General features: G+C 43.9%; 1 protein-coding gene across 5 annotated transcripts; it reads left to right on the top strand.

The window, feature by feature from the left end:
• Window positions 1–3,779: 3,779 nt before the first annotated feature.
• Window positions 3,780–25,214, top strand: LOC126563804 (homeotic protein spalt-major-like). 5 transcript variants are annotated; one of them, XR_007607078.1, is made up of 5 exons: window positions 3,780–3,939; window positions 16,640–18,014; window positions 18,125–20,751; window positions 21,311–21,469; window positions 24,560–24,699. XR_007607078.1 is itself a non-coding variant. In XM_050220548.1 (5 exons), exons 1-5 carry the CDS (start codon window positions 3,876–3,878, stop codon window positions 25,124–25,126), a joined length of 4,773 nt encoding a protein of 1,590 aa, XP_050076505.1. In that variant the 5' UTR covers window positions 3,780–3,875; the 3' UTR covers window positions 25,127–25,214. The 5 variants fall into 5 exon arrangements, 4 of the variants coding, with proteins under 4 accessions (XP_050076505.1, XP_050076506.1, XP_050076508.1 ...); XM_050220548.1 differs by having other exon boundaries at window positions 21,330–21,469; window positions 24,560–25,214; XM_050220549.1 differs by lacking the exon at window positions 21,311–21,469 and having other exon boundaries at window positions 24,560–24,747.
• Window positions 25,215–25,690: the final 476 nt, after the last annotated feature.

Raw genomic sequence — 25,690 nt, 5'->3', positions numbered from 1 at the left:
AATGACAAAAACGCAATGACCGGCGTCGAGAGACGGGCAGAAATAAATTTTAAACAAAGCATGCGGGGACGCACACGCACACGGTGAGGCCACCACATGCAGCGTGTTGCGTTCATAAAACCATAACAGAATTCAATAAATCACTATCATTGTGTTACGCTGGGGTTTTTTTTTGAAAGTGTCACCCATCAGCATCACCATCAACGCCACCATTCGTCGCCTGAGTACAATGTATGTGTGCTAAAAGGAAAAAGCATTTTTTATTTTTTTGTTGGTTTTCTTCAAAAAGGCAAACTGTCTCATAATGAGTCTCAGGCAGCACCGCCACAAAGTTAGTTTTGGTTTAAGTAGACTTCAAGACGAGCGGGCGTTATTTTTGTTCGTTCGTTCTCTGATTTATTTAAACTCTTTTGCTTCTAAACGGACACACCACAATCAAAAACGATTAAAGCAATTTCACAGTTTTATTACTAGGGTCTGTCTTGATGGGGGATGGGGGTTGGGATTGAGGGTGGAGAAATGGGAGTGAGGCAAAACGTAAAAAATAGTCACCATGAAACATAATCCGTCCAATTTGTCCCCCCGGATGTCTTCCGGATGAAGTGTGGGGGTACAGGGCGCCAGGGGTGGGAAGAGTTGTTGGGGAAGCCTAAACCAAAACAGCAAAAGGGATGCAAACCCTGCAGATTGAACCCTGTCTTCCCTGACTTTTCGTTGGTCTTGCGTGGTCTAACTCGAGCAAAATTAACCAATCGACGACCACCAAAAAATGCAACAACAAAAAAACCCCTTTTTGAATTTACGTTAAAATTTCAATTGTCTCCCATCCCCCCATCACTGTTTGTTGGAAAGGTGTAAAAGTATTGTTACAAACTTGTCTCCTCTCGGTGGCTCTCGTTGTCAGCACTAGAAACAAATGTTACAAATGAAAAATATCAACCCAGCACCAGCAAACAACTTCCTTCCTGTTGGTGGTGTTTACCTCGGAGAGATAGAATTAAAATATCACCCCGGACAAAAGAGAAAAAAAAACGACTCCAAAATCGTCTGCATAATACGTCAAACGTGGTGAGGAAGGAACGGAAGCCGAGGACGATTCAAAATTCGATTCAATTCGATTAAAGTTCTACCGCGCCTCCATTTCTCGTGTTTCTCCCGGGGTGTTTTTCTAACCCCCTGCCAAAAACAAAGGGAGTTGACGAGGATGGGGTAAAAGGGTGAGAAGAGGAGCTTGTACTGGAGCTGTCAAGCTAAGGGAGAGAGAGTGAGAGACCAGAGTACCCAAGTACCCAAAGCCCGTCATAATGCACAAAACAAGAACCGATCGTAGTAGCCCTTGAAGTAGTGTTGGAATTAGAAGCGCTTTTTACATGATTTACGCGACCAAGCGTGTATATGTGTGTGCCCTGTATGGTTACAATTTAGCGATAACGATATCGCTGAGCTGCAGGACTTGCAAAGAATCGAGCGTGCAAGTGAGACAGCCGTTGCAAAGGTAAGAAAAAGATGAAGCACACTATCGGCAAATATCTAAAAGTCAGTCCAAAAGCACATATTATTCTCCATCCACACCCCCTGCTCTGTCCTGTGCTGTAATTCAACCACCCCCAGCGGTATAAAAGGGAAGAAGGAAACACACACACACACACACACAAGCGCACACAAATCTCACCCGAAGTACCGCGAACCAACCGTAAGCGTCCGCGGCACGATATAAGGCCCACCTTTTTCTTATTAATAATATTATCAAAATGACTCCACCTTTCTGTCATAATAATAAATTGTTTATGACGGAAATGCGAACCCTCGTTGTGTGTGTGCGTGTGCGAGCGAGCGAGACGGCACGCGGTTCGAGATGTGCTATGTACGCGGCTTGTACATATTCAACTATATATTTTGTACGATTTTACTGTGCGTGTGTGTGTGCGTTGTGTAAGGTAAATGGGCAGCGAAGTAATACCGCTTCGGTAAACACAAATTTATGTTTATGCTTTATGAAAGATAGCCTCAGAGCGAGCAGAAGAAGAAGAACGAGAAGAAACGCTTTTCCCTAGCACATTTATGAGGGGAAAACAACGGTGTGACATGTGTTTGTGACTGTGTGTGTGTGTTGAAAGAGGAAGGAAAACAAGCGCAAAGAAAACAAAACACACTTTGACAGATGTATTCGGGGGTTATTAACGGTATTATGTATTTTGTTTGTACATAGGTTGGGTGTGTTTGTAAGTTTTGCGTTATTTTTTTGTGAATTATGTTTTGTAAGGGCGCTTTTATTTATTTTGAAAGAAATTATTTTATCATCAAAAAAAGACATTGATATTAAATTTTGGTTAGGCCACATTTTTACTTCATAACATAAAGAAATAAATAATAATTGATACATCATTAAAAGCTTGCGTAATCCATCATAGCATGCCATAGTCGTAATTTTCGGTACACCAAAATCATTTTTCCCCGTCGAAAAATCGCTCCGTTTATTGCTTATATATTTTAATATTTTCCCCTCCGTTTATTATTTGTTAAAAGTCCTCTTCGTCGTATGCGTGTTCGTCGAGATTGCATTCATCGTATTTTTTTTTCCATCCTGCCCTCTCCTTCTCTCGCCCGCTCTCGACGACCCGATTCTCAACCACCCTTCAAAGCGCATAATGGAGGGGATGAAAAAACTATCGACGAAACTCGCTCGATGCTCGATTATTATGCTGCTCCGATTATCGATGTAACACACCGATCGTGTAGTGGTGGGGAATTTACGTACCACACACAGCATACCGACAGCAGCTTCCGATGTGTGCGTGACTTTCCACCACCCCGTGAGTGAGAGAGAGAGCGAGTGTGCTCACACACAAGCAATTCTCTCGCTCGCTCATACCGTAATCACACAACTCATCTTCCTGCACACACGGTCAGGCGGTGTGTACGTGTGTGCGCTGCTCGCCTCTGCTGGTTGTACGAGGGCGCATGGATTCAGTAATGAAAAATCCGCGAAAGAGTACGCAGGCGGCCACACTCACGCTCGGTTCCGATTTGTGCCGTTGTTTTCACGCCGTCGTCGCTGTCGTATAGCTGCAGCAGCAGCAGCAGAAGAAGCAAACGGTTTTTCCTTGCGTGGCGGCTTCAACGGCATCATTTTTCCATCGTTCGCGCGCGCGTCCACTCTCAAAGGCCTCCTGCTTTGCGTGCGCGTGTGTGTGTGTGTGTGAATAGGCCGGTTTACAAGTTGTGTCGCGGATTTTTTTTTCGGTTTTGTTATCATCAGCACCCAAACAGGCTGATTTGTTTATCGCTTCCTCGCTACAGAAAAGGCGAAAGAAAAAAAAAAAGGATTACAAATAGTGCAAACAACAAATTGGTGAACAATAATAGTAGTCGGTGAAAACACACTCGTACAGTACAGTGGTGGAAATAGTTGGTCATTTTGTGCAAGCAAAACATAACAAAGAGAAGAGTTTTAAAGAAGCTCCTTCCGGTGTCTGTCTACTATCGATCAAAAGTGTGTTCTGTTGTTTGGTTATAGTTTTTGAAGGGAAGATTCTAGTGCGCAACACGATGCGAATTTTCCCGATCGAGTGAAAATCCCGAGAGCAACCCCAAAATTTGTGGAATACAATCAGCTTTTCCCGGAACGTACCAAGTGCCGCCTGTTTGAAGCGATAGTTTTGTTATAAATATTTGAAAGCAAAGGAAAAAGGCTTATTCCGGTGTGAGTGTTTGTTTTTTTTTTCACAAGTGAATGCGAATATTTTTTTCGTGAATGCGCTTTTTATAAATACACATACACATACACGTATGGTGCCACGGTTTGATGGCAGGTGGATGGTAGTGCGCGCTAGTGAACGGAACCGGCAAGCAGTTGCACCAGCAGCACCCAAGCAATGATTCAGGTCGACCCGGTTGGATATCCGTCAAACGTGAAAGATGAGTCCAGCGCAGATGAAGGTGAATTTTCCACAGTTTTTTTTCTCTCTCCTGCTTCTTCAACTTCCTTCCGGGTCCTACCCGTCAAACCCCTTAACGCAAATGGTTAAATATTCTGACGAACTGATCAAGAGATCAAGCGATTTTGCGAGATCAAGTTGCCGACGGTAAACTGTCACCTGCAGTCAACAAGCAGATGTTTGAAATTTTGAAAGCAAAAAGAGGAGTTAATTTCGCATCCAAACTAAACGCTGGAATTGCTTACCTACGGGGGCAGGAGTAAGATTTTCCCATGCTTCGCTCCATTTGGGGTGAAGTCTGACAGGAGCAATCAATTATATTCATAACATAACATTTACGTTCACCACTCTCTTTACCGGGAAAACAGATCCCAGTGTTTCTATGGATACCTTTCCGGGGAAAATGAGTTGGGAGGAAGGAAAATTGATAAACAAAGATCAATACACACACAACGAGCGGAATGAATGGTTGGAAAATAAATAAATTTTCCCTGAACCCTTCTTTCAACAATTTTAATATCGTCGCTCTCATTTGCTCTCCTTCTACCTCTCTCTCTCTCTCTTCCTCTGCTCAAAACTGCAAAAAAAAAAACACAAATCACAGTAGTTCATTCCCCAGTGGTATCCCTTGGCAACGGTGGAAAATCGATGGTGCGTTTGCTGCTGGTGTGCGTTTTTGTGCGATGCTGGCCCGTCGTAACCACCAAAGAGACCTCACCAGCAATAATAACAACAAAAAACTTCCCCCCGCGGTGGATGGTTTCTATCTAATCGATTTATTTTATTTTAAAATCGACCCCCACCCCGCCCGTTTGGGGCCACCCCTAGGTGGCCTGGTGGAGAGTGGTGAGGGAAAATTGCGGATTGCGTTAATGCTTGCGTGTTTTTCCAACCTCTATCCCATCCATCGCTGGCCGGATATTCCACATCTGTCTCCCTCTGTGTATGTGTGTTCCGTTGTGCCGTGTTTACGATTTATTAATCGAATCGAAATGCAAACCACCACCAACAACAGCCGCTGCTAATAATGTAATTAATAAACTGATTTTATGTGCACTGACGATGATGTTTAGCGAGCAACGACGGAAGCAGCGTGCTAAACATCAAAACCTCGTGCGCAAGAAAAAAAAAAAACGGCGAAACGACGGTCAGATAAATTAAAACGGGCTAGATAAATGTGGATGTGGTTTTTAGATAAAAACGGCTTTAATTGATGTGTACAATTTCGCTATACTACCTGTGTCCCAGTGTGTGCCTGCGTGTGTGTGTGTGTTTGCTTTCCAGCCGTAATTGACCGGTATTTAAAGTGTGGCAACGAACTGGACACACTGTGATAGAAATCAATGTATTTGCTTGATACATTTATGCAGCAAAAAGTAGAAAAAAGAAGAGGATTCAAAGTTAATTTTACCTTCCTGATAGGATAAGATACAAGGTAGCGAAATTATCGCTTCATGCTTGATAACATCTCCTACGGTTGGATGAAATATGGCCAACAATTAGGTGACATTACGACTGGCCTGTTGTATTTTATTTTTCAAGAGTTTACTCTATTCGCTCATCGAATGAGGTTTATTGCGATAATTAGAGTAGATAGTCGCCGGAAGGTATGCAATCGCCGTGTTTAACGATTACTTGCTTTACATTTTGTAATGATTAAGGATACCGGCTTTAGGAGCATAATATGTGCAAATAATATGCAATTTAAATAATTTATTGTGTGTGCGACTAGCGCTGCATTCTCGAGCCGCATTCTCGAGCTGGCATTAAAACATTGAAACACTCGTCTCAACGGACTCTGTTTATTGCCTCAATTTCCTTGCACATTTCTTTTGTTTCTATCAAGGAAATGCTATGCATTTTGATTGTTTCTTCGTTTCGAATTTGATATTATTCATAACGGATACAAATGTAATGATAAAACGATTCAATAATTATAAAATAATTTGATATTTTTTATTCATTTTGCTTTGACTGAAGCATGTTCAATGCATCGTTATAATTGCTTTCTTTTTAATTCATTTTAAGTATGACGGTTTGCGCCATATTGTCAACACTGCATGTGATGACAATGTTTATAAACAAGATTACTAGGGTTTTTCCTACCTGTTTAATATTGTGATGAAAATATGTCATCCATGGACAAGGATTAAGAGAACATTGATTGGATATGATTAACGATTTGCGGTAAACTCTTGCCTAAATTTAACCCATCTTTCATCCTCGCACGATTCAAAGCGAAACCTTAAAAGATCGTTCAACTGACAGAATATCAATAAATGAAAGCAATTTTGCTTGAGTAGATTGACATTTGGTAGCCAAATGTCAATCCGACATCGTTTACTAATCAATTCGCTAGTTATGTTTAGAAAAGCATAAGGATAACATTCCTAAGGATGAAGATATTTGTAACTATATCGTCTATGCAGAAATTTAATTATTTCCTTCCTAACTCCTTTAATTATTAAGTCCTTCGAGTTTTTCTTTCATTTTTAAGTTTTTTTTCCAAATAGAAACGATAGGCATTCAAGTGTTGGTATCTGTAAATAATTTGGAAATATTCTTGATTTAGTTCTTAACTTTATTCTTAGAAATATAAAAGTTTAAAATCCATGCATACAAAATCACCTCGTAGTAAGGACTGAATGTCAAACTACGTGGTATCAGCAAAAGTCTGATGACCGGCGTGACCTTAGTAGGTTGTTAAGCGAAAGAGAAGAAAAAACACCTACTTTGATGAAATTTTATTTCTTTCGAACAGTCTCAAGCTTTAAAGTATTGGAAAATGTTTATTTTCTTGTAGCTTTTATTTCAATTCGAAGTTTTTTTGTGAAAGATTAAACAATAATTTGTGTTTTTTATATTGGAAAAATTTAAGCTCTTAGAAAGTGTCGTTAGTTAGCGTTAGTTCGTCTTCATTGGCAGTATGTATCTGTTTTTATTACCTTTTTATGTTTGCATTTTGCAACATTTGTTTGCTATGGAAACAAAGCATAGTGATACAAATGGTTGAATTCCTTTTTTTTTGCATTCATTGAGTCATTTTTTGCAGTGATTCTTTTTTTAGAAAGCATTGCCTACGATATTTTATAAACAAGGATTATGAAGAAGTTTTAATGATCTTTAAATCATCCAAAGTAATTTCTTCAGATCCGGATAATGATGAGTAAAAAGTCAATTTGGAATACGCCGCTTATATATTTTAGCGTAAACTAATGTTATAGAAATGAAAGTTTTACTGTCTAACATCATCAAATGTAGCAGCAGCGTGGCTGTAAAGCAGTACACATTATAGGACAAGGTTCCGTTCTTTATAGCATCCCGTCCTTGAAGAATCTTATTGTTTGTTGATACGTTACAGACATTTAATGTACTTTTCATATGCATTTAACACACACTCATACACACACACACATGCCCTTTCTCGTCGTTCGCTGAAATACGTTCCAAATCGATCTAAATTCAAATCGAACGCCGCAAATGAGTAAGCAAATCGATCACCCATCAACCGCGACCATGTCTGTGTGTGGGGATGTTACCAACTGCAACCCGTGTGCCGTAGTGTACCCCCCCAAAAACGAGGACTACAAAACGGGAAACAAAAGCCGAGTTGAGGTTGAATTTGGTGACCTCGCGATCCTACCGATCATGTTTTATGGATGATTTGTTCGCCTGTAGGCGCAAATGTACCACCACCACCGGGAGCGGTTTGGTGGAAAGTCCACCAAGTCGGAAAGGGTGTGTGATATATATATTGGTGGGGTGAACAGTAGGCGACGCTGATGGGCGGAGTTACGAGCGCGTTATGATTGCTTGATGTCGCCGTTAAATTGTTCGTTGTTTTGTTGTTGTACCAGCGCACCAGCCCAGCACCGCTGCCGCACGAATTTGAAATGCAATGAGGGATGATTTTTCCTTACTTTTTTTTTGTTGTGATTGTTGTTTTGGCTTGCTGCTAGTGTATTATTGTGTGTGGGGTTTCGTTTTTCTTGGAAGGGTGCCCGGGACGCGTGTGAATGTGTGTGTGTGTGTGTGTGAGAGAGAGTGTTTCGGTTGAATATAACATTTCGTCCAATCCGATCGATGGATTAGCAACAATATCGCCGTTGATTCGTTCGTTTGATTAAAACGTACATTCAGGCACACTTACACACACACAAACACACGTACAAGATCTCATAAATCAAAAAAAGGGATCACGATACAAGGGTAAGTAAGCAGCGTAGAGCAATGGGAAAGGGACACTGCTCTAGTTTTGATTACCAAATTCTGCTACGATTGTTGGTTGTTGCGAGAAGCAGGCGAACGGGTTGGTCCAGTGCCAAAAAAAGATGTTCGTGATGCATTTGATAGATTGCGCATTGATAGGAGTAAACTAGAAGGAAAGTTCCCAAACATTGTATGCCACATGCCCAATTGGCTCGGGTAGCATTTATTGAAAAGAGTTTAATTTCACGCGCGCAACCAATGCGCCATTTATTTCTACTCGGCAAGGGCATTTATAAGTCGCATTGCATCATGCATTGTGGCTTTGGGCAACGTACAACTATGTAAAGTGAAGCATGTAAAGCTATGTAAAGTGAAGCTGTCGTAAAAGATGTTTGAAAGTATTTAAAAGTGATAAGATAATGTTGAACTTATATTAAAATTGGTTTAAATCTTTGTTCTAGGGCCTTAAAGGTTTAGGTGATCATGTGTATTAGCTTAAGTATTAAAACTTGCTTGGAAAAGAAATAAAAAAAACTATGCTTTTGTGTTAAGAAATAATCTTGAATTGTATATAAATCAATCCAAAATTTTTTTTGATCATAAAATGTCATAATTTCGATGTGCAGTCTGTAAAAAGAATTGCTTTTGGTTACTTGTTTAATGCATCTGTAACACAGACCAATGAATTTTTTGTTTAAAAATAGCTCTTTTTCCAACGTAGAATTTGCCAAGATTTAGCATTTCTGTTAATATAAATATTAAATCATATCAATTAATTTCTGAAAAAAGAAATAGTAGAAGGCTCCTTAAACAACCACATAAAAGAATTTAGTTTATACCTTCATAGCCATCTTCTTTATACAAAAATCATTTTATCTTGCAAGATAACATATTAGTGAGTTTTTGTATATTAGTGTTTGTTTACTTTGAAATTATTCTGAAATTTTTACAACATGTGTTCATAACAAATTTGCCTAAAAATATTATTCTTACGTTTAAAATTGTCCAATCAATAATACAACAATCAATTTTAATACGAAAGTTAGATTGCTGTATTAATCATATAAAAATGAGGAAATGTGTTATGTATTTATTTGATATTTGCTCTAACATAACTCAATGTAAAAATTCTGATAAGATTAGTTTTTATTTTTAAAAAGACATTAAAAGAATAGAAAAACTAGTGAATAACATTTAAATCTTATTTATATTCGCCTTAAAAACACACAATCCAGCACCAAAACAAGGAATTCATTTGAGAATTTGTTTGATATCCTCATTAACGCAGCCGTCTCGCTTACAGCTCCGTCCGTCCGCAATTAAAAGGGTGGAATATAATTTTCCATAGATAAACTTTAATGAAAGGATCTTTGCAGGGGAGCAAAGGATACACAAGGATACACCCACACACACACACACACATACACACCGGGAGGTTCGAATACTTCCGAATCGGACGCCGAGAAATGACCGTCATTAAGTGAGCAGATAATGGACGTAGCCCAACACGACCTTTTTTGGCTGTGGAATTTACCCTTCGAAATGTTGTCCATTTTGTCTAGTAAAAATCCTACCAGCGAGTGATTAAAAATTAAGATACCACACCTTTTTTTTTTTTGTAAGAAACAAAACAAAAACAAAAACCATCACAAAAAGATGTTTGTGACACAACGGAAGTGACTGCCAAAATAAACCATTTTCTAGAATATCTTTTTTTTCCGGTAAATGAGCTAAAAGAAGGCACTAACACGGCCGGCCCATCTACAATTTCGAACTGTGTTCAACTCGTGTTTTGAAATGTGACAAAACAGGCAGGGTGGGGGAAAACGTTTAACTTAAAAACTGCCATAATGCTTTGAGCAAGCAACAAAGCAAACGGAGAAAACGGGAGCAATAAAATTGTAATCCGCACCGTAAAATGGTCTTCCCCTCTTGGGAGGATGAAGATAAGATTTTTATTGTTATTGTTATCCAGTTAAGCTTGTTCGCTTCACGAGTTGACCTGTGATGTGTTGATGCTTTGTGTGCAGAGTTACCGAGGACCGACCGATCGGGTTATTGCAGCCTGTCTCGAATAGGGGAATTCGCATATTTGTTCCCGGATTATGAATCTGTTTATAGTACACAGCTTTCGATCTGGTTCTGGCCGTCGTCGTTCGTTGTTGTTAAATGACATCCAACCGATGATCATGCGGCTGATGATCGCGATGATGATGTCCAGCACATCGATTCGGAACGATCGCCACCCCGGACAAGGGTGGGTTATTTACCATGTCAATAAATTTTCATCCCCGACGGCCCGATCTTTGGGGCGGAGGGGCGAAGCAAAACAGGTTCGCGAACTTCGTACGTTCGAAGACATGTTTAAATTACCCTTTTTGGGGGCATCCACAAGCACCAACACGTAGTAGAAAGCGACGCCAACTTCGCGGATCCTAGGGTCTTAATCCTCCCGGAAGAAAAACAAACGTTCAAACGTCAAACGGCCCTTTTCGAGCAGACAACATCCTAGAGAGACTAATCATGATCGGTTTGGGTTTGTGGCGTTGCTATGAAAAAGGGCATTGAGCTGGTGTGCCGGATCGGATGTGGATAAATCGAATCGAATGACCACATTCGCCTATCTCCTTTGCCTGCTCTCGAGTGCCGATCTCGTGGTCTGCCAAACTGGTAATTGTCTGGTCAGTGATTTCGTTTTCGACTCGTTCTCTGCCAGTACACACCGTTTCCGTTGTGGGCCGTTTGTGTGCTTTTCGTTGTCGGTGAACGCGTTTGTGTTGTTTCGCACACCGATAAGGAACTCCAGCATTGCCAGCTTTCGAGCAGTTCGAGCTGTCGGCTCAGACAAGCAAAAAGAAAACAAACAAACCGTTTCCACATGCGTTCGAACAGAATGAAGAAGAACAATCGTGCGGGGGCACTGTTCCCGTGGGCAACACTACAAACGGAAGCTTGCAGACGACACGGGACAGATGCGTTCCGTACAGGCCAGCATTCCTTCTTTAAGAACTGGGGGGAAGAAAACGCGAACAAATATTAAGTAATGGCAAACCGAACCGGCATGAAGTTTGTCGAATTTAAAATGGACGATCGAGCGCTGCTTTCGAAATTCCACCAAAAATCGAAATACAAATACACCGATACACAGCAGTAAAGAGACACGCTACTAATATTGATTGATCGGCACGAAATATGCTTCGATCGGGCTCATCATAAAGCGCAAGCGCAAACGCTGGCAGGATGTCGAGAATGTTTCGTGTGTGTTTCGGTTTTGTTTTTTCCTTTAAGGGACGTTTTCGCGATCGCGATGCTGTCCTGGCTGTGGTCGTGATTTTGATCTTGTTTCTTGCGCGACTTCTTTTCGCCGATCGATTTCGATCGATTTTTTTTGGAAGCCACCATTTTGTATTTGTGGCACAAATTAATACCTCGTTCTTTGGCCATGCTCTGGCCCGTGGCCATTGCTGGCTTGCGGGGGTAATTGTGGATTTTTGTGGAGACGTCAGCTCGCGGGAAGTCTTCAGCTCGCTCGCGCTCTGATTTAAATGAGCTTCAGCGCTTTTATGGTAGCAAAAAAAAAAAAGGAAAATCGCATACCACAAAAGCCTTCGGACGACTTTAGCAATAAAATAACAATAAATAAAGGCGAACCAACTTCTACATGATCGTAGTGAGCCGTAAATGAAGTTCAGCTCCTTCCTTCACAAAACTGCCTCGTACACTCGGACGGTGGGTTGATTTATTAATTTAATTTGCCAGACGAATTATAATTAGCCAATGGCGATGACGATGACGGCCGAGAGACGGGCTAGAAGGATGCTCGACTGGATACCTCGATGGTTATGGTGATTTGGTTTGACTTTTGACACGTTTTTCTCCCTCCCTCTCTCTTTCGCTCAGTCACCTCATCAGTAGACCCAGCCGGGGGCCACGTTACGAGTCGCATAAAAAGTGTTTAACATTAGCATAAAGTGCATAATAATATTGTTGAAGCTTCTCTTTCTCTGCTTTCAGGCACGCTGATTGCAAATGTTGCTCTGGTTTACGTTTTTGGGAGCATTTGTTTTTGGATAAGTTTCAAAATTCATTTTGCAAAAAAAAAATAATAAAATAAAACAACCACAGTGAATTAATAGTGAAACGTTTCAAGGGGGTTTAGCTTAATTTTGACATTAAATTGTCCTCGCGAAAAGGCCACACGAATATTTAACGCCCCGAAGGATGGTGCATTAATTCAAATGGGACGATTCGAATTTAGTGTTTGAGCTACATGCTGATGATTCCTTCGGCTTATTCGTACGTGAACGTTGCGACGAAGGCTGGTTGGTTTATTAATGCCATCCAAAACGTTCCATCTCAAATGCTTGCCTCTTGCCTAAGACCTCTCCACTATCTGCACTGGAGGATGAAGTGCATACATTCAATTGATAATGGAAATGAATCTGCTGCTGCTGCTGCCAAAGCAACCCTCTTCGATAAGGCTGACCAAATGGCAAGTACAAGATGTGTCTCTTCTTGAAAAAGTACACACACAAATACACGACGACCCCACGTACTGTGTGTGTGTGTGGCATGTACTTACTCAAAACGTATCGAAGTCGAATACACGTTGTAGGCAATAAAATAAAAATCACCCATAACACGTACTCGCTGGTAGAGGAATTGACCACATCAAGCAGAATTGGACTTGGTGGAGCAATCAGGCTTGGTGAACGAACCCGGCTGTCGGGATTGTGTGGATGGAGCAGGTGGAAAAAAAAAAACGGGGCGGTAGAATCACAAAATCCGAAAGAAGAAAATCAATTTACAACGCCCCTGCAACACACAACACACTCAGGTTGCAGTAAAAAGGGATCTGCGCTTCACAACAAGGGATGATATTGAGATGTGGGGGGAGAGAGGGGACGGTCGGTCAGTTTTGTTTGTGCACAGGAACACACCGTATCGATTGGAGGAGGTAAAAACCTCCGGACGCAAACCGATTCAAATTATTGCATTCAATTTCAGAATACACTTTTCCTTTCTGGAAACGTCTCCACCGCACACACACACCGTCCGTCTGGGGATGGGCTTTTATCGTTCGATTGTCAAACAACGGTGTTTTTATGTATGAAATGTGGATGAAATTGGTTGGTCCTTTTGGATTGGAGCTTAGTTTATCTCGCCTCTCGAAGGGATGATGCTCGCTCACCGAACAGCTCGGGTCTATAAAAGGGTTCGAACGTATTCGTACCGAACACTGCTTATCGCTGCAACGGGGGAAGGTGGGTGTGTGTGTGTATAGAAGTTGAAGAAAATAAATTAACACTTCTCTCTGTGGCAGAATGATGCTAACGAGAAGAAGGATATTGATATGTGGCTAAATAGAAATTGTGGAAATATTTACCCTTAATTATGTGACAAAATGTTAGGGAAAAAGGAACTTTTTAAGCATTTTATAAACACCTAATAAAAGGTGGAATTGACTAATTATTTCAAGTCATCACATAATTTAGAAGCATTAAATGTTGAGTGTTTTCATGATGTTAGGACGTAAAATCAATTTAATAAATTCGTCGGTTTAGATGTATTTTCCTCTTGGCTTAACGACCTGTTAGGCCACCCCGGACATCAAGTGGCTTACTAGACTAACTAGATTTTATTTAGGGAAATCGTTAACCAAATCTGAATAATTTTCAGGTGGTGTTATTAAACTCATTTTGAAACAAATTTGTTCTTAAAGTAGGAAAGCTTGGCAATCGTTTTAGAAAGAAAAATAATCTTCGAGTTGACCAAAATAAAAGTATCAGAATAGTCGCTTTTAAGAGCTCATATTTTAAACAGGAATTCATGGGAAATCAGACTATAGATGTCTTTTAGGATAGGTTAAGGAAAAAAGTGTAGTTATACATTTAAAACATCTTCCCAAAACATCGTGCCGATGGGTTGTGGTGGCCGATACTTTATATTTTATAATAACTGAATCATCAGACATGTTGGTTAAAACCCCGGAAGATGTCCCATTTCCCTGTGTTGTGATGAGTTAAACGAAAACGAGCTTTCATGCTTTGTCAACCCTGCAGCTCGTTCCAATGTCCTCTCAAAATGTCGTACCTTCTGCAATCAGATCTTGCCCAACATCAAGGATATACCGCAAAACTCTCTCGCTCAGCACACATCGGAAAGGCCGCGGGATAATGAGTCACATCGGGGGCGATGGCGGTGTAGACAGCCGGACAAAACTGCCAACATGCCAAATGCATGCCGTTCGTGATCGTGATGCATTCACAGCCACCGCCCAATCCGCCAATAAATAACGGGGTCTGAATCATTTCTGCAAAACAGCCGTCTGAAATGTGTGCCCGAGAAAGAAAGCGAAACAAAAAGGGGAGCAAACGACCGATCATCCCGGGCCCCGATGGTGGTTAAGTGGATCGATTCCCCGACTCTTGCCCTGCACCGCCTGTGTCCCAAACCAGCCGTAACACGCACGGGACACGTCGCTGGGTCCGGCCGGCCGGCCGGCCGGCCTGGAACATAAATCCAAAATGAGTTAAATTTATAATAAATATTATATATAAATTTAATGCTCTCGACAAGACGTGCCAATCGGGCAGCAAACATGTACTTTATAAGATCGAAACGTGGCGAGAGACAGGGAGGGATTGAGCTTTTAGAGTCTACGGCTTACGTGTCTCACCAACAAACGGAACCGTCGACACAAACACAAGAAGAAAAGGAAAACCCGCGCAAAAACCCTTGTCGGTCGGGTGGAGGGTTCCAACGCGCATCCCCGAAAGGGTTTACCGCGGGATGCTGCGGTGAAGTTTTTTTGTTTTATTTATTTATTTGACTTTCGTTTCAGTTCCCGTGCAACTGCGCGATAAGTAGTGAGACTGTTTGCCGTTTTGCACCGCAGTGTCCTTCGATCCTCGATCGCAAGTCGATGCGTTTGATGGCTGGTTTCGTACTGCTCTTGTCTTGCTGTTTAATTCTCGCCTGCCTTTTATGCCTAATAAACGAATGCCTAAATGGTGCGAAAGATCGTGTGCACCATTCCCGGTGGATGATCGCCGTCGTCGTCGTCATCGGGCGCGTTCTCGGCGTCATCTTTTCGAAAACCTACACCGTCAGACACGCACACATAGAGCGGGATTTTGATCGACCGTGTATGTGTGCATGTGCGTGACAGACGTCCGGCGGGCCCTTGGGAAACGATCGCCAGCGTGGCCAGCGACTGTCGATCGCCGTCAGCCGGGTTCCGTTTTTTTTTGTTTGCCTTACGCGCTCATGCGTACGTACGTTTATCGCTCGCGACGTACGTCAACGATTGGTTTTACCATTTTCCATCCTCAACCAGCTTCATCTTTCCCTTCCCAAGGATCCGCGGTTTTATGCATCGTTATTAAAATATGGAGTTCTTGTAGATGGTTTCGTTGACCAACCAAAAAGAAAGAAAACACCTCGCGCACCCTTCAGAACTATGGTTAAAGTCCTTCAAGAAAAGGGACGTGTACGTGTCTCGATACCTTTTAGTATGCTTTTTCCCTCCATCAAGTCTCTTGTACCCTCGCAGCACACACACACACACCCAGGTATTCCAAATGGGATGGCGATCTCATTAAAACGCCTGTACCGCCCAATTTATTGACGCGTTTTCATCTGTGCGCTCGAGTGCTAAATGGAGAGCTTCACTCTATATGGATTAAAGATTTTTGAGGTTAAAGCGATCAAGTGTGCGATCGTTGTTTATTACCGTCCATCGATCAATGTAGTTGGGTGGAGTAGAGGGATACGAGCAGCTGGTACACACTCAGATCCAACCTCTTCCCGTTCAGTTTGACTTCTTATCAACGCGTGATGGCGGCAGTGTTCATCGAATGTCTTGTCGGGTCGATCGTCGATCGTTTGCATTGGTTGTAATGCCTGCTGCCCCCATATCGGGCGCATAAACATGCCAAAGGTGTAGAGATGTGAAAAAAAAAAAACGGGGGGGGGCAATTTTTATCACCACATGTAGCTTAAACTCCGCGCGTCTCATCCCTTCCTTCGCAGTACCTTTGCATGCAAAAGAAGGGTTCGCTGGGTTTTTTTTGTTGCCTTCCGTCGGTTCGCGAATGCAAAATACGAGATGCGAGTGAGTAAAACAAGTTTTACTGGGGCCTGGGGCCAGCAGATGGAAGTTGAGAGGAGTGAATACTTGGGTGATCGAGAGCATAATTTGCAAACGTACCGACCGAACAGAGATTACGGAAAAAAATGAAAGAGAGAGAGAGAGAGAGAGAGAATGAGCACGAGCAAGAAAAAGATCCATTGAAGGGTTTCAAAAAAGGGCTTTATTTAAATTTTGATTTTGGCCTGGGCTGGAAACCCCAAAACGAACGCTTGAAAGCCCCCGAAAAACGTGTTGCCATAATTTTACCCTTGCTTCCACCCTTAACTCTCATCCCTGTTGTTGTTCATGGGCACAGTTTTTCTTTAACTTTGCTTTTCGTTCCCTCTCACGCATACAGATATGAAGGAGAATGGTTGTACAGATAACGAGAACACAATCGCGAAACCGTCGGCGCAATTGTTAGCGAAGATGTCGGAGGAATTTGCCGAAAAGGCGGCAGCGGCGGCTCAGCGGCTCAGCGATCATCATCATCTTCATCATCCGCATTATCAGTCCGGTGGGGCGACGGCTACAGGACGCGCCCATCAGCAGTCCCAGGATCGGCCCGATGGCATCTCACCTAACGAGGATAATTTAAGTGAGGATGAAAACAATGAGGATGAGGAATCGTCGGCGACTGTAACGGTGGCGACGTCCGATCGACCGGCTGTGAACGATCGTGCCAGCAGTGAGCATGACGGTGACGAGGCTGGTGATGAGAAGGTGAAGGGCGGTGAGTGTACGACCGGCAGGAGTAGTCCACGCTCACCGGTTTCACTGGTTGGGCGTGTCAGTGTAAATGAAGGGCTCGGATCGATGATGGCGGGCGGTGATCATCGAGACGAGCCGTCGAACATTGCGGCAGCTGCCGCAGCGGCCGCTCTCGGTGGTCCAGCCGCAGCAGCCGCACTGGCAGCGGCGGCCGCAGCAGCAGCCGCAGCATCGGCAGCGAAAAACACGAACCCTGCCGCTGTTGGTGCAAGCGCCCTATCTACCGGCGATTTTAATCCTGCGGCAGCATTTGGATTCCCAGCAGCAGCAACACCCGCCCCCGGCATGTCTATACAGGCGTTCCAGAATGCAATCGCCCAATTCACCGCGAACGCACTGGCCAACAACATGGACAATGATACCGTGGTGAAGAATCTGGCGATCCTGCAATCCGCACTGTTCACGCTACAGCAGCAACAGTTTCTACAGTTTCAACTCATCCAACACCTTCAATCGCAGCTGGTAAAGAAGCACACGGAAAAGGACGATACGCCACTGCTCGCCGGTGTCGGTGCAGGACTGGCAGGGCTCGGTGGCAGTGTGGGGGCCGGTGTAGATAGTGCAACGATCGGTTTCCTCAACAACAACAATAATAATCACAGCCAACACAATCACAACAAGGGCAGCTTGCAGCATCACGCGAACAGTAATAGCAGCAGTCGACATCATCAACACCATCACCATCAGCAGGCCCAGCAGCAACCACAGCAACCCCCGACACAGCATCTGCAGCAAAATGTCAAAAATGAGCCGCAAGATTTGCGGAAATCGTCGCACGGTTCGGCAGATCCGGACGAGGAGGACGAGGTGGAGGAAGAAGGGATTGAGGACGCATTCAGCAAGAGCTACCAGATGGCGAACATGATGGCGGCGGCTGCGGCAGCGGCCAAATCGCATGTACCACCGCACGTTAGTGAACTGTTGCGGCCTTCGATCCATCCTGTACCGGAAGAAGAATTGAGGTAAGTGATTTGAGTTGTTTTTAGTTTATATTGTCGGTCCTTCTTCCTAGCAGATCTAGCCAATAGTTTGCCAAAATCGAATGCCGTTTCGCTTTTGTTTCGTTTCGCAGGAAACCGAAATCATCGGACACGGGCAGCGGTATGTTTGGGCTAGGTAGCTCCGATAAGCGGACAGGCAGTGAACAGTCAACCGGTGGACAATCGAGTGGATCTTCGTTAGCAACGTCGGGCTCATCGGCACCAACGACTCAATCGCTCGCATCATCCCATTCGACCAACACAACCGGTCGGTCGGAGAAAGATGAGATCCTACCGTACCATCAAGATCACTCCGGTGCTACGGGGAGTTTCTCATCCCTAGCGGCAAACATCATTACCGATCATGCACCATCAATGCTCGGTGAACCTAACTCGCTCGCCATGCTAGAGAAGAAGGCTCAGGAAGTGTTAAACTCCGCCTCGCAGGGCATCCTCTCGAACAATCTGCTCGATGAGCTAGCGTTCGCGAACGATAAATCATCCCCCAATGGGCGCAACGATGCAGCACTCTTTAAGCACCGGTGTCGATACTGTGGCAAGATCTTTGGTTCTGATTCCTCGCTACAGATTCACATCCGATCGCATACGGGCGAGCGGCCGTACAAGTGCAATGTGTGTGGCAGTCGGTTCACGACGAAGGGTAACCTGAAGGTACACTTCCAGCGCCACTCGGACAAATACCCACACATCCCGATGAATCCGAACCCGGTGCCGGAACATCTGGACAAGTACTTCCCACCGCTAATCCCACAGGAAGCTCTGAAAGAGCAACAGCAACAACAGCAACAGCAGCAACAGCAACAACCGGGCCAATCACCGTCGCAACCTTCGTCTATGTCGGCTGGCGGTGGTCCTGGTGGTCCTGGTGGTCCGGGAGGACCGAATGGGCCTGCCGGTTTCCCTGGTGTTGTAGATGGGCGTGCACCGCCCGGATTTCCACCGCGTGGATTCTTCCCCGACTTTTACATCCCTCGGCCACCCCATCCGCAGTTGCAGGATTTGTTTGGTGCGGCGGCGGCGGCCGCTGCTGCGAATGATGCTGCTGCACGGAATCCGGTAGATTTGTCACAGATGAAGAAACCGGTTGATCCGGTACCGACTCCGGCGCGGGATGCGACACCGGAGATGAGGAATATGCACTCACCCGAGCTGTCTAACGATGCACCAACGCCTGGTGCGAAGATTAAGCAGGAACCGATGGACGAATCGTTGGATCTTTCGGACAAGTCCACGAAGGTGACGGGAGGATCGGGACGATCAACTAGCACCCCGATCCAGCACCATCGGGATATGGACGAGAGTAAGGATGGTTCGAAAGACGAAGGCCAGATGATGGATCATTCGGATCACCTGAAGGATGACAATGGACCATTGGGGCCCGGAGCACTCAGCGCACTGAACACCTCCACCAGTGAGAAAGAATTCCCGCTAAAGTTGAAAAACAATTCAATCGAGAATTTGGCCACGGTACCGTCGGTTTCGCCCCCGTCGAGTTCTTCCTCTGGCTCACTCTATCAGGACACGGTGCTGGATCCCTCTTTCTATGCGGCGCACCTTCCCCGCCCAGACAGCAATGACAGTTCGTGGGAGAACTTTATCGAGATCTCGTCGGAAACGTCCAAACTGCAGGAGCTGGTGGACAACATCGAGAACAAGACGTCCGAACCGAACCAGTGTCTCGTGTGCAAGAAGGTCCTGTCGTGCCGTAGCGCCCTCCAGATGCACTACCGTGTGCATACCGGTGAGCGACCGTTCCGTTGCAAAATCTGTGGCCGATCCTTCACCACCAAGGGCAATCTGAAGACGCACATGAGCGTACACCGGATAAAGCCACCGATGCGAACGCTTCACCAGTGTCCCGTGTGTCATCAGAAGTTCTCCAACATCTTCGTACTGCAGCAGCACATACGGTTGCACACGGGCGAGATGACCGATCTTACGCCGGACCAGATCAAAGCGGCCGAAATAAAGGATTACGAGGGTGGCGTTCCACCACCACCGCATCCGGATGCGTTGCGCTTGAATCCGTTCGGGATGCGACTTGCCAGCGAGTTCCACCAGCAGCAGCAACATCTCGCCCAGCAACAGCAGCAACAGTTGCAGCATCAACAGCAACAGCAACAGCAAAACAAGCGATCGCTGGAACATTCGGACGAGGAGAACGATCACGAGAACGGACCTCGCCCATCGTCCGTCGATCGTGGTGTAACGCCGATCGGCAAAATGCCCAAAGTTCCCATCCACGAGAAGCTAAAGGTCAAAACGGGCCTAACCTCACCGGCGATCGAGAGTCAGGTGGAGGATCTGCGCACGATGAACCTTCAGCGGCTCTCGATGCGATCACTTCCGCCAGCGGATGATTCCTTCTCGCGTGATTCGTCCTCCGCCAGCCCTACCACCGCCATGTCTGCCGGGTCCGAAGCGAAGCGGCTCCGTTCGTCCAGCCCCTCCAACACGTCCTCCCCGACGGTACACTCGCGCCGCTCACCGATCTCAACTCCACCGACGGTTGGTGGTGCGGAGCAGGCGAGTGCGGCCGGACGGGCGGCTGCTGCTGCGGCTGCGGCCGTCGCCTTTCCGTACGGACCGCCGTTCCTCGGTATGCCCCAGTTCCCGCCATTCATCAATCGGCCGCCATTCCTTGGCAATGTTCCGATCGTGCCACCCGGTTCCAGTATGCCACCGTTCGGACTGTTCGGTAAGTACGCAGCATCAATATTCTATCCTGCCCCACCCCCACCCACCCGCTGAAAAACGCATCCTTCGTCCTATCCTCCTGATTCCGTCCGCTTCCGTCCTTCATCCTCTCTGTCTCTCTCTCCCTCGCTCTCTCTTGTTTTGTTACCGTTAGCAACTCTTTCGCATCCTCATATCTTCTGCCACTTGCCTGCCAGCCAATTTGCACATTTTTTGCCGCCAATTGCCAATTCGTTGCGATCGATCTCGCCATTTAGTTTAATACTCTGAAACCGATCGCGTGCCGATCACAGCGCAGCTCTCGTGTTTTTTTGTTTGTTTTCCTTTTCTTTCTTGTGTGCGTCTTCTCTTTGATAGAAACATAAAGAAAACACATCACCCTTTAACTGTCCCACTCCCAGGATTCAATTTTCCTTTCAACTCACTAGTGTCCTTCACATCTTTCCCCTCGCCACCAAAAAAACAAGTAAAAGAAAAACCTCAACTCCTTTTCCCAAAGTCCCGAAACCAAAAACAACGTTAACCATATCGTTTCAGAACATTCAGATTTCTTATTACAGAAAATTTGATTAATTGTAGGCGTTCGTGGAAACACAACAACTTGTAATATTTGCTTTAAAACTTTCGCCTGTAATTCCGCACTCGAAATTCATTACCGAAGCCATACGAAGGAGCGCCCATTCAAATGTTCAATCTGCGATCGAGGATTCTCTACCAAGGTAAAGGAACAAACACAAAAAAACCAACCCCCAAAACAATGACAACTCTTCCCACCCACCCTGTCTCTCTTTTTCCACCCCAACCCCACGTGTTAAGTAATCCTTCATGGTCTGGAGTTGAGTTTTGAGTGTACAAAATTCAGTCTTTCTTTTACGTCCCCTTTTTTCGTTTGTAATTAGTATCCACGTGTTCACAAGATATTTAAACGCCATTTTTTCATTCTTCGTTGTTTTTAATCCACTTCTACTTTGTCGGTTTGTTTTCTAGTGTTTTAAGTAATTGTTTTCCAATTTGCACTAGTGTTGCTCTGTTTTGTTGTGCAAATAGCTAATTTTCCTACTCCTCTTTCTTTTGATCTATCTTTTGTGCTCTCCTGTGTCTTCCTTTGTGTTTTTCTGTTTCCACTTTTCCAATATCTGTAGTTTATGTGCTTTATGTCCTCTCCGTCTCTTTGTCGTTGTCTCTATCTCTCTTATCTGTTTGATTGAGTGTATTTTTTGTATGGCTACGTACTCGGAATTGTAAGACAAAAAAGAGGAATATGAAAAATGATTATTAAAATACAGTTTAGAAAAGGATAATGGCTTCCGCTAACGGGAGCCCGCTTTCGGGAAGGTTTTCTTGCAAATATGCTTTAAAAGTACCCTCAAAAAAATAGAATAATAATACATACTACAAACACATACATACACACACAAAAAGGATCGCTTACATACGTGTACGAACAAAAAAGATCCCAGGTTTCGCTTCGTTTGACGCACAACAGTTGGAAATTTGACAAGCTTGACAAATGTCAACATTGCGCCGTTGACAATTATGAGGCGGCTAACAATGGGCTTGTACCGGCCCTTGAAGTGAAGGAATAAATGCTCGAGAATATCATAATCGCGCAGGGCGTAGGAGATTCGATCGCGGTGACAAACAAAGACGTTACGTTGCGGTTCGTTGCGGTTCGTTGCTTTAAATGCGGTATGGAGTGAAAGCATTTTTGTCACAGTGAGTGAGAGAACGAAACGATCTCTGAAGCCGTGAAATGATCCTCAATTTTTCCTTTTTTTTTTTTTTTTGTTGAAAGCAAACAGAAAAAAATAACTACTAAAAAGGTTGTGTGTTTTTCCTTGTTTTGTCTACTTTTGCTTGTTCCGTTCTTTGTCATCCACAACAGGCACAATGTCTTTTAGCACAATTACACACTCTAGTGGAGAAAGGTAAAGGAAGCAGGGAAAGAAAACAGAACAGAATTGAGGATTAAAATAGGCGATTAAATGTCGCTTGGAATCGAATACCGTACACCGGGAGCCGCACCGTTCGGGAAATTGAGACTTCTCGCATTTACAAAAATAGCGAAGAATTTCATGCTCGGAATGTGCTTATGGTTGCTTTCGGAAACGGTATCGAGGATTTAGGGATTCGGGACTAAAGCCGGGAACTAAAATCAACAGGCACAACAAAATAAAATACAAAAAAAAAAAAAAAACCGCTCTACCAATGCCATTCGATGTCGATCGATTGATAGCGGTGACATTTCGGTGGTTGTTGGAAAATGTAGGGAATTTTTGAAAACTTTTCTTACCGCTCGTGTTCTCGGCACGAGTTCATAAAGAAAGTTGTGCCCGCTAGGAAGGGTGATCGGTGATCGGTTTGATTTGACATTTAGCTGTGAAGCGCTAAGGTGCAGGAGAGCATCAGCTAATTGCATACGATGGTGGACCCGTTTTTCTGATTGTTTTTTTTTTTTTTTTTATTTGCATAGTTTTCATCACGCAAAAGATCACGCCACGTGATCGTGTCTGTGTGCATTTTTAGGCTGATGATCGGTTGTCTCGTCTAAAATTAAGTACCCAGAAGTGCATCTCCGAAACATAGGTTTTCGTTTTGGGCACGTTATTTATGCGATCGACAACCAACGATCATGGTCCGAAAACTCGGGAAAGTACTCACCACAGTATCGATATCGACACGCACGCTTGTTGCGCAATACGTGGCTCATTGTCGTCGCCGAGAGAGATTGTTTGTTTCCTTTTTTTTTCTCGTTATTTTTATGTTTCCTTTTTTTCTCTGCTTGTTTGGTGTGTTTTGTATGTGCATTTTTATCTTCTTGATGGAATCTTTTCTGTTTTGTTTTTTTGCTAGCTTTGTTGTCAGTTCTATTTTCAACCTCTTTCACCATTAATCGCTGTACCGCTTGCGTGTGTGTATGAGTAGTTGTCGTTGTATTGTTGTTATTTTTATTATTTTTGTTATTATTATTGATGTAATACTGCTTCTGCTTACTCTGTGTATGTTTTTTTACGTAGCAGCTAGTAATTTTGTAATTTCTTTTCCCTTCTTTACTTTTATCGGCATGTAGACTCTCGCTTATACTTACAGATAGATCCTCTTTTCTTTCTTTCTTCGTCACATAATTCCCTGTTCAATTACACTTGGCTACAACACTCTTGGGGAAAGTGATCCCTTGATCTTTTTTCTTTTACACAAAAACATTAAAAAAATGCGCCTCTTCGCATTGCTGGGCATTTGTTATTCAGCAGAATCGGTCGACTGTAAATTAGTGAAATGTTTTCTTGTGCTCGATGTTCATTCCCCAAGAAGAAATGATCAAAATAGGAATAAAAAATTTAAAATACACAGCAGCGAAAGGAGAAGTTAAAGAATGTTTGGAATGGAGATTTGTGGGAAAAGCTATTTAGAGAAGGGAGCGAAAGATAGATTTTAAAGTGTTGGTTGTTTATTTAGAGCTACGGAGATTTAGGGAAGAATTCGTTCAAGACAAATAGTTGTACCTTGTGATTTGTTTTTGCTTATTTTTTTGTTGTGTCTTTTTTTATTGCTCAAAAATTTGTTATGTGTTCTCTGTATTCTGTTTTGTTTGACTTAATTATTCCACGTTTCCTTTTCTATTTCTTTCCTGTTTTCCTTTCCGTTTTTTTTGCTTATTCCTAGCTTTCCATCTATCGTTCTCCTTCCTTTGTGCAGCAAATCATTCTTTTACAATAAAACTTTCTACAAACTTAACTAATCTTTATCTTCTTCCCATTTTCATCCCCTTTTCTCGTTCTCGTTTCGCGTCCTTTCTTCCAAACGCACAGGGAAATATGAAGCAGCACATGCTCACACACAAAATCCGTGATATGTTCGGCAGCTCGGGTGGCAATTCCGGGGATGAGTCACGCACCCAAACCCCACCCCAGGACAACCATTCGCAGTCGTCCAATGGTTCAGAATCGCAGCACCACCACTCATCATCACACCAGCAGGATGGCGGTGCTCAGGACTTTTCACCAACCGGTGGACGGGGTGGTGGCGGTGGTGGCGGCGGCCATCGTTACGGTGACGGAAGTCGTGAACGATCCAAGTCCGCTGGCTACGAGGATGGACCATCGAAACCGTTGCTCGAAATGGCCCACGGCACGCCGGTACAGGAGAATGGTTCGAGCAGCATGGCGTCGATCGCGTCAGATCGGGGCAGTTCACCGACCCCGCTGATGGCGGGCAGTGCGGCCGCTGTAGCAGCGGCTGCTGCAGCTGCTGCTGCGGCCGCCGCCGCTGCCTCCAACAACAACTACAACGAGTACGGCATGGGTAAGGAGGTGGTCGACCTGAAGAACTGGTGCCAGAAGTTGAAGGAAATGCCGGAAAATATTGCCGCAAGTTGATAATGTACGCGCCTGGGCACTTCCGGCTCGGTGGAGGAGGGTTAAAGCATGAAACACAATCGAATTTCTTTACCAAAAAAAAAAAAAAGCTGAAAGCTGACACGAGCATGCGTGCGGATACGCGAAGGCAGCTGTTGGGATTTGCAAAACCTACAAAAAAAAAAAAAGAGTAATCAAATAGAAACAAAACTAAACAAAAAATAATAAAAAAAAAACACATCCCCACACGACAACACGTCAAAAGGTGAGATTATGATGCGGGAGGACGCTTTGTGGGGTGAATCGCCGTGCTACATATCAAGAAGAACTCGTTTTTTCGTTTACCTCCACTCATCTGACTTTGTTTTGTAAATAGCGAGAAATGAATGTTAATATACTCCACGGCACTATTATCACCACCACATCTGCACAAAAAATGCAGAAGGTTTTCAAAGTGTGCAAAAGCAACAAAACAACAAAATGGAAGAAGCAAAATAGCGATGAAAGGAAGCAGAAGGAGTGTGCAAACAGTAAGTAACAAAATGTTATTAAAAAGTGAGTAAAAGTGTTAGATAAAACCCATGA

The sequence above is a fragment of the Anopheles maculipalpis genome, chromosome 3RL (assembly GCF_943734695.1).
Source record: "Anopheles maculipalpis chromosome 3RL, idAnoMacuDA_375_x, whole genome shotgun sequence".
NCBI lineage: Eukaryota > Metazoa > Arthropoda > Insecta > Diptera > Culicidae > Anopheles > Anopheles maculipalpis.
This window is presented reverse-complemented; position numbering and strand designations above follow the sequence as displayed.

Bases quoted from the DNA above. Each gene is read 5' to 3' on its own strand.
- LOC126563804 (XM_050220548.1), top strand. From the start codon at position 3,876: ATGATTCAGGTCGACCCGGTTGGATATCCGTCAAACGTGAAAGATGAG. The intron at 18,015-18,124 runs GTAAGTGATTTG...TTCGTTTCGCAG, and splicing joins GTACCGGAAGAAGAATTGAG to GAAACCGAAATCATCGGACA. The intron at 20,752-21,329 runs GTAAGTACGCAG...GATTAATTGTAG, and splicing joins GCCACCGTTCGGACTGTTCG to GCGTTCGTGGAAACACAACA.